At 37.4% G+C, this 16,527-nt stretch overlaps 1 protein-coding gene across 1 annotated transcript; it reads left to right on the plus strand.

Annotated features, from left to right (window-relative positions):
- The first annotated feature begins 248 nt into the window (after nucleotides 1-248).
- LOC587426 (ATP-dependent DNA/RNA helicase DHX36) lies at nucleotides 249-13,371 on the plus strand. Its single transcript, XM_030996408.1, has 13 exons — nucleotides 249-911; nucleotides 1,562-1,664; nucleotides 2,730-2,873; nucleotides 3,520-3,728; nucleotides 4,705-4,822; nucleotides 5,217-5,315; nucleotides 6,638-6,811; nucleotides 8,498-8,662; nucleotides 9,155-9,254; nucleotides 10,516-10,615; nucleotides 11,454-11,577; nucleotides 12,438-12,590; nucleotides 12,948-13,371. Exons 1-13 carry the CDS (start codon nucleotides 850-852, stop codon nucleotides 13,332-13,334), a joined length of 1,938 nt encoding a protein of 645 aa, XP_030852268.1. The 5' UTR covers nucleotides 249-849; the 3' UTR covers nucleotides 13,335-13,371.
- Nucleotides 13,372-16,527: the final 3,156 nt, after the last annotated feature.

Raw genomic sequence — 16,527 nt, forward strand, 5'->3', positions numbered from 1 at the left:
TATTTTGTTTGGTGTGAGCTCGTCAATTAGCACTTTGAACGTTCCTCACCTAAAATTAATCCGTCTGATTATTAAGGCAGTGTGGAATTTGGCAGACTGTGCTAACAGTCCGCCGAATACCAGCCAGATTACTTTGCGGTAACAATTACATGTAATACAACAAAAGAATGCATTAAAGATAAAGTTAAGTTCTGGTCATGCGATTGCATTGTGAAAGAAAAGGTGTGGAATGGAAATCATGTAGCATGTAAATATTGGTGTGAACTGCAAGGTTCTGGAATCATCAAAATCATAATAAATTTAATGGTGGATGATAGTGTTGTTGAAAAGTAAATGTCAGGTTGATTTGCATTTACAGAAGTGTAATTGATGTTGTACTGCAAATTGTAAACACCGCGCCATCACACGTCATTTGTAGATCTCCATTCAGTCATACCATTTAATCTACCATGGCTTAGCAAAGTTTGTCCAAAAACCCAACAGAGAGGGCCTTTTTAATACTCATCTTTCTGGGGCCCGTTCTTTGATACCAACGACATGACAGTCACAACTTGATATGCTACGGAAATGTCTTTGATCTTCCTAAACCGTTTTTACAAAAAGCTGAATAGCTAGACATCTCATGATAACGATACTATTGGCGGGAAGAGGAGCCTAGGCTTTGTTTTTGAGATGGGTACCCTCAATTATTTTCATTTGATAGTTTAAGCAAAAATACAACTTTATAATTTTCGTAGTAAAAATACGATGCTATGAAAATTGCGGCAGGTGTTTTAGGCTTCAACAAAACAGTTAAACGACACAACGCAGGAAAGAGAAATAGGGAGAAAGAGAAATAGGGAGGAAGAGATGGAGAAGGAACAGCAGGACCGCAAGAAGTTTAATGAATACCTTGAAGCGATGAGGGAGACGTAAGTAGAATTTTGTTGTCTATCCTTCAACTCTAGAATGTTTCTGCTTCCTGTTTGTCCCGATTTACATTAACAAGCTATCTGCATTTGCTGACAACAGTACATGAAGATAACATTAGGTTTGTATAGTTTTTGTGACTTTGATATCTTTAAGTTTTTAAGTTCATACAAGATATGTCATATTTGTAAGACAGAAATTACCGAGAATTGAATGTAGATGTTAGGGGTATCTCTTTATGTATCGCGATCAAATATTTATCATGCCATACTTTGCAAAATTGCAGGAAATTTGATTGAATAGACAGCATGTCAAATAGATATTGAATAGATATTGAATATACATTGACATTTCCTTTCCCTTCTCTTCTTTTCTTCCTTGTCTCTCTGTTATTTTTGTTCCTCTCTATCTCTGTCCCTGTCTGTGTATGTGGGTGTGTGTGTTTGTGTGTGTCTTTCTCTCTCTTTCTCTCTCTATCTCTCTCTTTTTCTCTCTCTCTCTTTCCCTCCCTCTCCCTCCCTCTCTCTCTCTATCTATTTATCTTTCTCTCTCTCTCTCCCCCTCTCTCTCTCTCTCTCTCTCTCTATCCCTCTCCCTCCCACTCCCCCTCTCTCTCTCTCTCTCTCCCTCTCCATCTCTTTCTCTCTGGTAGGTATTCAGAGCAAGTGGTGGATACCCTGTCATCCATGGATCACAATGTCTTAGATCTAGATCTCACAGCTGAACTACTGCGCTACATCTCACTGCAAAAACCGGTAAGGTTGCTCACTGACAGTCTGTCATTACTTTCACCCTCTAAGAAATGCAAAGTAGAAAACTACATAAGATGTTTATATACCAGGATATTTGGAAAATGGAGAAAAATTGAGTTTAAAAATCATATTCATGTAATAATCCTGTTTAAAACAAAATACATATCAATTTATGCATGTTTCAATCCTTAAACCCCTTGTCATTTTATAAACCTTTTATAAATCATGGCATCTCAATGGTTGGAATCCACTTTGCATACATGTACATAAGTTGTTGCTATGTAGGGCAAGTCTCTGCCAACTGTCTTAGGTGTCAAGAGAAACTTTCGTTTAAAAAGTGTGCATACATATTAGTTAACAGGTGTATTCCTTATCCACTCTCAATGTAGTAAGCATTGGAACATTATTCCAACCACTCCCTTCAATCAGTTTACTTCATAGATCTTAATCATAAAATTGACATGGAGAAGTAACTATTTCATGCAATTTTGGAGAAAGAGGAGTTTGGAGTTAGACATCCTTAGCAAAGAGTAATAGGGCTTCATTTCAACAGTTGTGAATGAAAGTGTAGAAATACTACTTATGAACTATGATTAGGATCCACTTACCATTTACTGAGTCATCAACTATACAATGGTGTATCTCGATTGAGCTTGACCACACAGTGACTTCCTTGGTCAGTTTTATATCATTTTACCTCTACTCGTGTAGAGGTGTCATGGTCGAGTGGATACGTTGCCGGACTGTCGATCACAAGGTCCACGGGTTCGAGTCCCGCTGCAGCACCAATGTCCTTTGGCAAGACATTGATCTACATCATTTGCCACACTCCACCCATGTGAAGTAAATGGGTACCTGGTAGGAATTTATTCCTTAAACCAGAGCGTGCGTGACAGCTTCACTGCTAAAGCCAGTGAGGGTAATTATGCTGCATTATTGTAGAGTGCTTAGAGACTTCTGATAAAGTAAGTGTTAGGCGCCAATTAAGCAAATATAATTATTATTACTAAAACTCATTCACTATCCCTAGAGGATTCCAATTAGTGAGCAATCTTTTCTCCCCACCAGGAGGGTGCCATCCTTGTCTTTCTACAGGGGTGGGATCAGATCAGTAAGCTACATGACAAACTCACCTCCCAGACGCTCTTCTCAGAAGAAAGGTTCATCATCATTCCTCTACACTCTATGATGCCTACCATCAACCAGAGACACGTAAGTGCTAGCTTTGTCTACCACTCTTCCTCTACTCATCTCACCACTCTTTAGCAACGGAGAGCATCATAATCACTTCAATCACCATCAACTCCTTCCTCTCTTTTTCTCAAAACCCGAAAACATAATGACTATAAATACTTTCAACCTGTTGCCTTACATCGTAGATAAAAAAAATCCCTGTATTTCTAAGAGATAGTAGTTCACTTGACCTCTCAAAAGATAATTGAAAATATACCTCTACAATTCTTTTCTAACCTGTTGATTCTGAATTCTCTAAGTTCCATAGGCCTCATACAGGGACCACTTGGTTCCTGTATACAAAGGGTTAATTAGTACGTAGACCGAGGAACAGCACCTTTTATCCTTTTGAAAAGGTGTTCTGTAAATTCAATTCTTATAATTATTATTATCATTATCATTACTCTTTGATAAAGCTCCATTGAAAAATTGCAAGGCAATCTCATCTCATGATTCTTGGTTTACTTCCCGATTACAAGGCATTTTCGTCTTATCCTTGTCTTCCTTCCCGAGTGTGTTTTTTTTGCAGTTACCATTTTGATTTACATTTCTACTCTTTCCAATGCCTGAATTATCAGTAATTAGAGTTTGATGTTTTCTCATCGTACGCATGATTTATCATTAGGTATTTGAACATCCACCTCCCGGAGTACGGAAGATCATCATAGCAACCAACATTGCAGAGACTAGCATCACCATAGATGATGTGGTCTATGTGGTCAACCTGGGACGAGTCAAAGAAACCAACTTTGATGTGGCCAACAACATTCGGACGATGAAGGCTGAATGGGTCAGCAAGGCGTCGGCTCATCAGAGGAGGGGGCGAGCTGGGAGGTAAAGAACTGGGAGATGGTGTTTGAAAGAAAATGACAAGGATGTATTAATGGTGATGATGATGATTTTGATAATTATTTATTGAAGCTCTTTTGTAGATTCTATTTTCTTTGTCCCTATTAAAATTTCCAAATGTTTTTTTCAACATGCTGATGATAATGATTATGGTGGTGGTGATGATAATTATGATGTAATTGATAACTCGAAATTAATGTGCTTGATGATGATGACGTAGAGTGTACACAAAATAATCTGAAGGGGATTATTTATGATGCTGGAGGTTGTGATGCTGATGGTAATGACAATGTTGTTAGCACCAATGGTAAAGTTGGTCGAAATCATTATTGAGCTGGTGGTAACAATAGTATTTGTTTACCTGGATAGTAGACAGTAATGGTAATGTTAAAGTTACAATGAATACAGGCATGATGGGTGTATGAATAATTGAAAATATAATGATGGATGTTCATCATCATGATAATGCTGATGATGTAACTGTTCTTACATAAATGTATATACATGTAAATGAAATGGAATGGCAAAAAACACATTGGTGATGTTACTTATATATTTGGTATTTACATACATGTATGAAGAGGTGTCAAAGTCAAGTGGTTTAAACATTTGCTGGAGATATCAAGGTTTGATATGGAGCATTGTATTTATTTCCTTAAGCAAGGCATTTTATCAACATTGCTTCTCTCTACCCATGTGTTAAATGAAAACCTGGTATGATGTAAAAGTCAGTGTAGATTGCTCAGAAATGTGAGTGGCTGTTAAATGGTGCCTGGCTGGAATTCTCCCGAGGGATTGGAGAATGTGCATACATTTTATAGGATTATCCGATGACCTGTAAAGTGCCCAGGGTCATTGTAGTCGTATAAAGCTCTATATTAACCTAGAATATTAATATTATTGTATTATATTTTGTCTGAGCATCATTCTATTGAGTGTGTTCATTTATTTTCCCATGCAGGGTGCAGGATGGAGAATGCTTCCATGTGTACAGCCAGCTAAAGGCTTCTGAAATGGTGGAATACCAACTTCCAGAAATCAAGAGAACTCCCCTTGAAGAACTCTGTCTCAACATAAAGGTACCCTGATGGGCTTTTAAAATATTATCCTGCCTGTTTGGAGCCAGAAGGACGTTAAGTCAAATACATGTACTTTAACACAGTATTAACAAAGAATTTCTATCATCTTTTTTAAATTTCCGCTCATTTAAAAAACTTCAAGCATATCTGTATTAGTTTGGCCAGAAGGGATTAAACTTTCCTGCGTGGTCACTTGCAGGTAGTTATTTCATTAAATCAGTTCTTGATTAACAAAGAAAAAGGGGATCATGGGGGACCAACAGGTACCGCTTAGGCATTGTTGGCTATATAGAGGGCGCAATTAGCTACAAGTAGTGCAGTCCTGCTTTAAAATAGAGTACATAATACTTAATACTACGTTATAATAAAATTGTTTGTTTCTTCTCATATTCAGACCTTGAAGCTAGGCAGTGTGCATCCCTTCATCAGCAAAGCTATGGAAACCCCTGACATAAGGGCAATTCAGCTAGCCATCAGCAGTCTCAAACAAATGGTATCTCTCTCTGTTGCTTCTTGTAGTTACGACTTGTGCTCTTTCCTACAATGGGGGAAATAACAAAGGCATACCTGCCAACCATTTGTGTAATGGAGGAATGATTCCTAGTTATCTGCATTCAACATTATGTTATAAACTCTTCATTTCTCTAATTTTCTGAATATATCTGTCCTAAAGTATGCATTAAAACTACACATTATATTGTATGATGTCTGAGGAGACTCCTAATACAGTCAAACCTGCCTATAGCAACCGCCCAAGGAAAACACAAAAGTGGTCTTTGTAGACAGGTTCCTTTGTTGCAGTTCTCTTCTTTTCCTCTCTTCTTTTCTCTTTCTCCAAGCTCTCTATCCTCCTCTCCTCTTTGCCTATCCCTTTCTTCCTTTCTTCCTTTCTCCCATTTATAATGTATAATTGTATTTATGTATTCGGGCGTACCCACTACAAGCTATGCTTTTCGGGTTTCGCGCCTTCTTCCTTGTAATACAAGTTCTTTAATTATATTTATGTTCCTACTTATAAATTGTATTGTTTGGAAGAAAATAAATGTTCATTTGAATGAAATGTTCATTTGAAGTACATGTTTCAATGAGAAACTATTTTCAAGGGTAACAAAAAATGTGGTATTTGTAGACAGGTGGTCACTAAAGCAGGTTTGAATGTATTTGTAGTGGAATTTTGGCAGGTTGGTAGAAGAACTAAAAATGTTTTTGAGTAATAGTTATGACAGTACAAGTCAAGCCAGGGCAACTCTCCATTGGAAAGATCATACATACATTTAGAGTGGGACATACAGTGTATTCCCTAAATCTTGAGACATTCCAAAGTTTACAGTGTGAAGAGTAATGAGAATGCTTGGGACATCTTGACAGCCCCGTAATATAGAAGAGACGACATAGATTAAAATACAAGCCTCTTACTTATACTATTCTCTTGTATTTTGTACCTATTCCACTTTTAATCTAAATCTAGGGTGTTTTTCAATCACTCTCCCTTTGACTTTCTCCGTTTATACACTATGTCTCTCTTACTTTCTATTGCTCTATTCATATGTGTCTTTATCATTGTTTCCAGAGAGCTTTGGTGAGGAATGAAATCTCCAGTCTGCATTTCTTTTTCTTCTGTACACTGGTAGTCTTCTATAATTTTATTGTCTTTCTTAAATCCGTGTTTATTTATAACTGGGATAGGAGTGGAAGAGAGACTTGACTGATTACTTTCATAGTCTCATTGGGTTTGTTGAGAACTTTTGTGAGTATCTTGAATCTTGCATATGTGGTACACCATGTTTAATGTACTGTATGTATTTGTGTTTTTAGAGAGCCTTTGATGATAACGAGGACCTGACAGCTTTGGGATACCATCTATCTCGTCTTCCGGTGGAGCCTCGTATTGGTAAGATGATGCTGTTTGGTGCCATGTTCTGCTGTCTGGATCCTATACTCACGATAGCAGCTTCCCTCAGCTGGAAGGATCCATTCTACATCCCTCTCGTAAGTAATGTCCTTTTTTTTGGAATAACTATAGTGCTTATTTAGCGCCTAACACTTACTTTATCAAGTCTCTAAGCTCTCTACAAATAATGCAGCATAGTTACCCTGGCTTTAGCAGTGCAGCTGTTACGCGTCTGCGTTTCAATTAATTCCTACCAGGAATGTAATACAGTGAAACCTGTCTATAAAGACCTTCCAAGGGAGACAAGAAAAGTGGTCTTTATAGGCAGGTGGTCTTTATGTACAGGTTTCTATAGTAAATGTTTCAATGAGAAACCATTTTCAAGGGAAACAAAAAAGTGGTCTTCGTAGACAGGTGGTCTTTCTGTACAGGTGGTCACTAATGCAGGTTTGACTGTAGTAGTACATTCACTTCTCATGATCACTACAACCAAACTGTTCTATGGAGGCCATGGTTGTGAAATGAGACACCAGGGGGTTGTTTCACAAAGATCCGAAGTTGAACTTATCTCTAAGTTGGACTTAACATTTATGGAAAGCCGTTAGCATCTATAAAAATATTTTGTAAAAGTTATTTTAAAAGGAATAAAATGTTGATTCAAATCATTCATATTTTCTATTATCAAGGTGATTTCATGTTCTTGATGTGGAATTCTTAAAAAGACTAAAATACTTAAATTTTCACTTTTGAATACATTTTATTTTAAGGCTACAAATGGCTCTCCATAATTTTTAAGTCCAACTCAGAGTTAAGTTTGACTTAGGATCTTTGTAAAAAAACTCCCCAGGCTTCTTTAGACACATCGTAAGATCAAAGGGTATGGTGCAGGAATTCAAGCTTGGCAAAGACCAAGTGTAGGGTAAAAAGAGAAGAGGAAGGCAAAGGATTAGATGGATAGAAGGTGTGACCAGAGAAACTGACCAGTCATTATAAAGAGATATATGCCCACATGTCCATGTACTAGCACTGGACAGAGTAGCCTGGAGAGGGTTTGCCCATGGTGTCCCCAGGGACCCGTTTCACAAAGCCTTTTTTCCATGACAAATGTCAAAAATCAGTGACAAATCTGCTTATAACCAATCAGAAGCAAGGATTTTACATAACAAGAACTGTCATTTGTCACTGATGACAAGTTTTGTGAAATGCCCCCCAGGAGTCCAGGAGGAGTCGATGGCACTTAACAACAACAATGAGAGTCTTTGAATACATATGGAATGGAATGTCCTCAATATAAGACACATATCTCATAATCTACCCCACAAAGTGAATGTACAAATTGTAAGGGCTTTGTTTGTTTAAATTATGAAGAAAACAATGATTCCATCTTGGATTTCTGTGATATTCTAGATAATACAATTTAATTGTGTCAAATGCTATGATAACCATACTGAAGATTTCATTTACACTGTAGACCACTTGTTATCATATTATGATAGTTGGACTTCTTATAAAGTAGCTTTGTTAAAAGGAACCAACATGTAAAACCACCTCTTAAACTGCATCTGGCTAATGAACTTTCACCCATCATCTTTCTGGGCAGGCGTACGCCATAAGTAGCAATTTGGACATCATTATATTCCTTCCACACATTGTACATAGTTATAAAGATCCTAGGTTTAGGAATAATGACTAATGATCGGCCAATTGCAATTCTTGGTTCCAAAGCTGTAGTTTTCATGTCCTACAACCTTTCACTATTTGAATTGTTTTCTGCTATAACCTAGGGTAAGGAGAGACTCGCTGATGAGAGGCGTAGGGTGCTGTCCAACAACACTCGCAGTGATCACCTGATGTTAGCTAATGCTATGAGTGGCTGGGAGGATGCTAAGGAACACAGAGGAGAGGGATCCTACTGCTGGCAAAACTTCATGTCTTCAAACATCCTCAGTGTAAGCCTCCCTTCCTCTTCAACTACATGTAATTGTGTGATTGATTTGAAATTCAGATTTGTAACTAGTTTTGAGTTCTGGCAATGACATTTCATTTCATGCAAAACAGCCCTAATTCTGAATTATGAATGAATAGAGGATGTGGCAATAGTGTTTTTAAAACAGTATGGCTTTCACCCATTAGCAACTAGAGATTTTGTAAAAATGGCATATTACTCACTGGAAGATGTTGCAATATTGCTCTCATTTTTACATTGTTCTGAACAATATGAAACATGCGCTATTTTTCAATGCAAAATCTTACTGTAGACATTGTAAGGATTACGCACGTATAACATTATCACGGTAGACCCTAGAACGGATACTATAGCGTGTTGAAAATGGAAGGGCGGTTTTGGGCGGTTCAGTGAGTAAAAGGAGGGGTGGTCTTGGGCGGTTTAGTTGCTAAGGGTTAAAACTAAAATTTGAATTTAATTTCTGTCTCTCCTACAGATGCTGAGCAAGATGAAGGGTCAATTCTGTGACGTCCTGCATCGCTTGAGGTTTGTCTCCAACAGATCACCCAAACACATTGATGCAAATAGAAATTCAGGTAGGTGACAACTCTTGGAAGTAGTGAATATTTTATTATTAATCTATGTGTTATTGTTATTACATTGATTTAGTGTTTAAAGCTTCCTTTTTCCCTATTAATAACAAAATCTTCTCTTTCTTTCTTTCTTTTTCTCCTCTGTTACTCTTCATATATTGTAGATCTAAAATTTGTTTATAGCTATTTGTGTCTTTCTCTCTTCTCTTCTTTCTTCAAAACATCTCTGTGATATATTTTCAGTCTCACTTAGTAAACCTATTTTTGTTTCCTCAATCTATTCCTTATTAAGTCTATGGTTTCCCCTTCGATATCTGGAAAACGCTTAGAGATGGTAACAAACTGATGCACTATTGCCCTGTGATATATGTATAGCGCTTAGAGATGGTATTCTGTTTTAACAGCTAAATAAATCAGATTTATCATTATTAGTACAAGTTTTTTCTTCTTTCAAATCTCAATAGAGTGGTGAAGTGTGACGTCATCAAAAATCTATTTGTAGAATTTCTCAATTTTTTCTTCATATTCCGAAAGAGCATACAAAATAATGTCTGAATGTCGAAAACCAATTGAATGTATTAAGTATTGGCCGAGATATGACCATCTAAATAAATAAATGTCCTATGGGAACTCAGTGTTATAGTGCTCTGGTTCATAACATTAGGAACCTGAGCACTATAACACTGAGTTCCCATAAGACATATATTTATTCAGATGGTCACATCTCAGCCAATACTTAACATGTTCAATTGGTTTTCGACACTCAGACATAATTTTTTATGCTCTTTTGGAAAATGAAGAAAAAATTGAGAAATTCTAAAGATTGTTATGATGTCACAGCTTTGGTACTCTATAGATCAGTTGTAGAGCAGTGATCTTGTAACCATGAAGTCTCTGACTTAAAACCAAACTGATGCCCTTATGAGCTTTAATAAGGTGTGAACCTTAAATTGCTTAGTCCTTTTGATAGGACTGTGAGTTGTAGGTCATCCACAGGTTGCCCATTTATGAGGGCTCCTTCAGATATAACATGATGACCCACCTTAACAAAATCCCAATTTAAAAAAAAAACATGTAAAAGAATGGCAACTGCACAACAAAGGTGCTATGTGTATTTACTTATCTCTGTGGTACAAGATACAGAAATATGACTCCAATTCCACTGAACGTCGTCAGAAAAAAACACACAGTTTTGGCGCGTCATATCTGAATGAGGCTTAAGCATATTATAATCACTCTAAATTGTTGCGAATTATTTTTTTAGAGAATGAGCAGCTTGTGAAGGCAGTACTGTGTGCTGGTCTCTACCCAAAGGTTGCCCACGTAGATAAGGTGCCTTTCAATCGAAAGACGGGACAGAATAGGTGAGTCTAACTTAATGTACCATCCCTCATGTCATTTAATTTCAAAAAATTCCATCTAAAGTGAAAGACAACTCTAATGGTCCTTCGTGCATGATTTTGTTTTACTGTTCTGTATTTTCCTATGTCCCTGTTCTGTCTTCTATAATGTAAGGAAACAAAGAATTTTTAAATAAACATTAACGTTTAACCCATTGACTACTGAATTCTCTTATTTCCATAGGCTTTGATACAGGGGCCAACCTAGTTTAGGTAGGAAAAGGGTTTTAGAAGAATAGTACAACTTCTGTTCATAATGCAGTACAAGTAACTCTAAAGTCACAGATATCATATTACTTTACATGTATAAGAGTACAATGTATCATCTAAGATATTCCTTGAGGTTGTCATGACTTTTATCCTCTTGCTTCCCATAAACCTGCTTTCCTTCAGCTACAATTTTTGTAAAGTTGATCAATAACTTTTTTCTTTTTCTTCAGAGAAGATACAGTTAAATTCCTTAAAAAAGGGGAAAAAATAGCAAAATAAACAAATGCATTTCTTGAATGACAAACAGTTGGGGTGTTGGGGTCGTCTATAATTTTTGGGAAGATTGAATATAGTAACGAGAGACTTTTTCACACTGCTAACAAGTATGCTTAGCAATTTGAGCCTAGTAGCTCTTGATGGAATGCTCCCCAGGGAGTGAAGAAAGTGCATATACATTGTGCGCGGGCAAGCCATAATCCGATGACCGGGGTAATAACTGTAGAGGGCTTAGAAACTCAGACATTGCTGATGTATTAATCGCTATATATGCAATGATGTTATTATTTATTATTATTATTTATCTCCTTTTCAGACCTCCAAGGCTAAGCACCCCAGAGGATGGTCGAGTTCAAATCCACCCTAAGTCTGTCAATGCAAATGAAACAACCTTCAGCAGTAAATGGTTGCTCTACCATCTCAAACTCAAGTCAACAAGTGTAAGTTTGCCCACTCTATCTTGTAGGTAAGGTGTAGCTTCAAGGAGATGCTGGGAGGGATCACTGTAATGATTAGTTGATCATTTGATAATCACATTTGACAGATGTGAACATAGGGGAGCATTGTAATGACATCCAATTTGAGTTCAATGCGATGGACAGTATTGGTAAAGTCAAAGGGGTCAAAACCTGGGAAGTGTTTCAAAAAGACTAAGATCGACTTTCAGTTGGAGTTAAACAGGCCTTTCATGCCACTATTTTCTCTCATCATTTACTCCAGACATCGGTTTTTCAAGGGATGTAAAATTATGGTCACAAATCTACATTTTTTAATTTTTTTATTGTTCATTATTGAAGGAAAATATATATCATCTAAAGATCATAATCAAGAGACCAATGGAGATATCAACCAGTGGCATGAATGGCCTGCCATAGTTAAGTCTTACTTAAAGTTGATCTTAGTTTTTGTGAAACACCTCCCAGATCTAGTTTTTAATTATTCAACCTTAATGAACTTTCAAAACTACTTGATATTGAATTTGGTCCAGAGGAGCAGAGATGAATACATTTTGACAGAATTCAAGACCATGACCAGCACTACATATTACCCTTAACATACTTTTTGTACACACAGCATTGATGCATAGAAATCACATTGAAATTAATTTTGTTGAATATATTTGAAACCACATGATAGATCTTTAGTGATTGGCATGATTTTGGCAGAACAGAATATTCACGCTGTTCTTTCTTGAAATTTTAAAAGAGTAGGAGTTTCTATTCCTCGAGTTGGTCTGTATAGTATAGATGTGTTCCTCTTGATTCTGAAAATCCTTTCGTGTTGCCAATTTACTGGACAGGTCTTTCTCCATGACACTACCATGGTTGAGCCTTATCCCTTGATCTTCTGCGGCGGTAAGATCTCCTGGGACGATGACCAGGGCCATGAAACGGTCTTTGTGGATGACCACATCAAGTTTCACTGCTCTCAGGAGACGGCACATCTCGTCATTGTAAGTCACAGCAGCAACAGTTCTATATTAAACATAAGAAATTTGTGCATGCATGAAATAAATGATTGAATTACACACTTAATGATAATGATGATAATATTATTAATAATAATACAGCGCTTTTGTAGCCCATATCACTGCCATAGCATGTCTATTCGCTTAAGATATAAAAGTGAGAAATCTATGGATTCTATTTTTCAATATTCAAATGTAGTCGAGGATGGCAAAGCTTTTTAAAAATAAATTACTACCAAAATAGCAACCTACAAACAAACCATCAAACAACATGTTAAACAATGAATGATTAAAATCCTTGAGTATCCTCTGTCTGTTCCTTGTCTTTTCTGTGTTTTGTAGAAGTTACGTGAGGAGCTAGACAGAGTCATGGAACAGAAGATCACCAACCCAGGACCCACCAACTGGAGTCCGGCAAGCCATGAAGGCAGAGTCATGAGGGCCATCATCGACATCCTCGTCATGCAGTCCAGAGATACCTACGATAATGATGATCAGGGATTCGTACACAGCGCTAGGGGCAATAACAGGCACGGTGGTAATGATGATGATGATGATGATGACTGTTATGATGATGAAGCTGGTGAGGCTGGTGGTGGCCGACAATATGGACGGTCCGGAAATAGGTACAATAATGATGACAGGCCTGGAAGCAGTCATTGGAGACCAGACTCGCATCGTAGGAGAATTCAAGGAAATCCACAACAAGGTTTCTGGACTCAGAAATAATGTTGCTTGATAATTGAGGTTGACATCAGAGTTCTTATCCTGGATATCCTCATATTGAACTCTGAATTCATGAAACACGTACAGTTGGGGTTAACATCATGGCCGTTATAGATGGAGTCTACTAACTGGAGTCGATATCGATAGCATTAATGCAATTGAGTTTCACATCGATAGGAGACATTGAGGAAACCTTGATCAGTGACAGTGGACTCAGTTGATGACGCATGTAACTCAGGCTCACACTGCAATTAACATTGAGGAATTTCTCACACCCTGGACCCTCAATCTATGGCACATGGTTAAGTGTGATTCATGATATAGGAGACATTGAGGAAAACCACATACATACTGTACCTTTATCTGCAGTACATACTCGTACAACTCACAACATTGAAGAAATTAATAAAATTAACTGGGGTACAGTTTGTGACCAAAGAATGAGATGGTGCTTAATGCTCAAACTCTAGATTTATGATGATGTTTGTGGAAATAAGTTTCATTGTCTTACCCGGTTTCGATGAACCACTATTATTTATGTAGAGTACCTTACAAAAGTGACCTTCAGTATTCCAATGCAAATTTTCACATAGGTCGATCTATTTTCTTGGAAAAACTACATTGTATTGTAGTCCTTCAGTTCACAGAATATTGACTTAAGACTGCATGCAAAGGGTTGGCAGCACAATGGCTGAGTGATAGAGCAGCGTCTCATAAATGAGAGGTCCTGGGTTTGACACCAAGTCCCTTGGATAGCACTTGAAGATGTTGGTCTCCTGGTTCCTTAGTTACAAGGATACACATGCCTTCTTAGCAATCAGGTAAAATAAACCATCAGTCGAACCAAACCAAACCAATAGTGAAACGGTCTTTGTGGATGACCACATCAAGTTTCACTGCTCTCAGGAGACTGCACATCTCGTCATTGTAAGTCAGAGCAGTAACAGTTTTGTAAAATGAGAACTTTTGCATGCATGAAATAAAATGATTGAATTACACACTTGATGTTTATGTTTGATAATAAAAACATTAACACTACAGTGCTTTTGTAGTGCATATGACTGCTGTAACTGGGAGGTCCAGGATTTGAAACCAATTGGATGTGTAGGTGCCTTGTGTTAAGGCATTAATTCTCATCACCAAGTCCCTCAGAGAGCACTTGAAGATGTTAGTCTCCTTGTTCCTTAGACACAAGCATGCATTTACTATAGCCTACTTCACAATCGGGTAACATATACCATCAGTCAAGCAAAACCAAACCAATAATCTCTTCTAGGAAGTACATGTACCTGTACTTTATATCCATCACTGTGACAATCTCACTACGATTATTTATGTAGTAGTTATTATCTTACCTTCTCAATACAAGTCATGTAGATTATTTTTAAATTCTGTATACTCACAGGCTGAGTAGAGTTTATAACTATTTCCAGTTAGGTTCACTGGTTTTTATAATACAATTTACATAATTTATGAAGGGAATATATTTCACAAAAAGCTCTTTTGATAAAATGGAAATTTTGCCATGTCAGTCTCTTTTCTATGTTTGTATTCAAAAAATATTTTGTATATGGTTGAGTTACAATGTACTGACAGAATTACATTTAGAGTTTGAGAAGCAATCGTCTGTTTGGAGGTTGTGTCGTGTCGAGCTAGACCGTCTAGCTTGAATTTTACCTCGCGTTTACCTCGTGTTCATGCTTTGTCCTCTACAGTAGACAAAGGATGACACAAGGCAACCTCCTCACGTTTTTCATAGATCTAAACAGGGTATTATTCTGCATGCATCCATTGTTATCTTCAGGAGCATCATTGCATCTTTGCATTGTACATGCCATTAGAACTATGTATGCCTAGTCAATATTTTATGCTATACTGCACAGCAGTTAGTAGTGATTTGTCATGCCTGCAATTCTGACCAATCAGGCCTAGAGTTTTGACATGTGGTATATAAAATTATGTCTGTTGTTTACATGAATATACATGCAATGGTTAAGTCAGCATTTGATTTTTATGCTGGGCAAAACAGTTTCTGAAATGCTTCTTAAAGTTATCAACACTTAATCTCCTTTTGTTGTATTGTTTTGTATTCCTTTCCAAATGTTAAATTGTTAAATGAAAAAATAAATGCCAATTTGAAAGAAGCCCTTAGAAATGATGAATATATGCTGCCCTTTCATGCTACTTCATGTCATGTGACTCATATTGTGCAGACACAGTAAAGAAAGATAATGAGAAAGTATAAGCTGAGAGAGAGAGAGAGAATGAGAGAGAGAGAGAGTATGGAAAGAGAGAGAACTGTGGTACAGACAGGAAGAGGGAGAAAGAGAGAATGTGTGTGTGTGAGAGAGAGAGAGAGAGAGAGAGGGAGAGAGGAAGAGAGTATATAAAGAGAGAGAGAGAGAGAGAACTGGTACAGAGGGAGAGAAAGTGAGAGGAAGAGAGTATTATGCAGAGAGAAAGGTGGTTCAGACAGGGAGAGAGAGGACGAGCAAAGAGAAAAGAGAACTGGTACAAACACAAAGAGAAAACTGTGGTACAGAGAGAGGGAGATAGAGAGAGAGAAATGGAGAGGAATGTGGTACAAAGAGGGAGAGGGAGATTGGAAGAGAGATAAAGAGAGATAGGGATAGAAATAGAGAGAGAAATGTGGTACAGAGAAGGTGGGAGAGAGAGAGAGAGAGAGAGGGGGGGGGGGTGTTAGCGAGCGAGCTAGGAATGGCAAATGATTGGGAGAGGGGGAGATGGGGGAGCAGCTCCCCATATTTTAGGAACAAATTAGGGAAAAAATATTAAGACCTTCGTGTCCAAGAGCTAGTGCCCAGAACATAATTTGCACTCTAAGCACTGGGCGTCTGCCGGGATTAAACAATTGGACAACTATAAGACAACCGATAGCGGAACTACAGGCAAAACCTGTGATCTAAGGTCATACTCCTTTAAAAAAGTCAGAAAAATCAAGGTAAGTCCCGTAAAACTTGTAACATATCATGATCATTGCAAAAAATCATGTAAAAACATTACTTATTAAATCATTACTTTTTATATCCGGAGAGAGGAGATTATCAGCGCTGAAGACAAGTTCTTTTGGAAAGCGGGGCGGTATTATGAACCCTGTGTTATCTCTAATATTGTTGTATCTTTGAAGATAAGATATAGTTGGTATTCTGAAAATTGTTGTAACTTTTCTCTCATC

Source organism: Strongylocentrotus purpuratus, unplaced genomic scaffold (genome assembly GCF_000002235.5).
Source record: "Strongylocentrotus purpuratus isolate Spur 01 unplaced genomic scaffold, Spur_5.0 spur5_scaffold_3, whole genome shotgun sequence".
Lineage (NCBI taxonomy): Eukaryota > Metazoa > Echinodermata > Echinoidea > Camarodonta > Strongylocentrotidae > Strongylocentrotus > Strongylocentrotus purpuratus.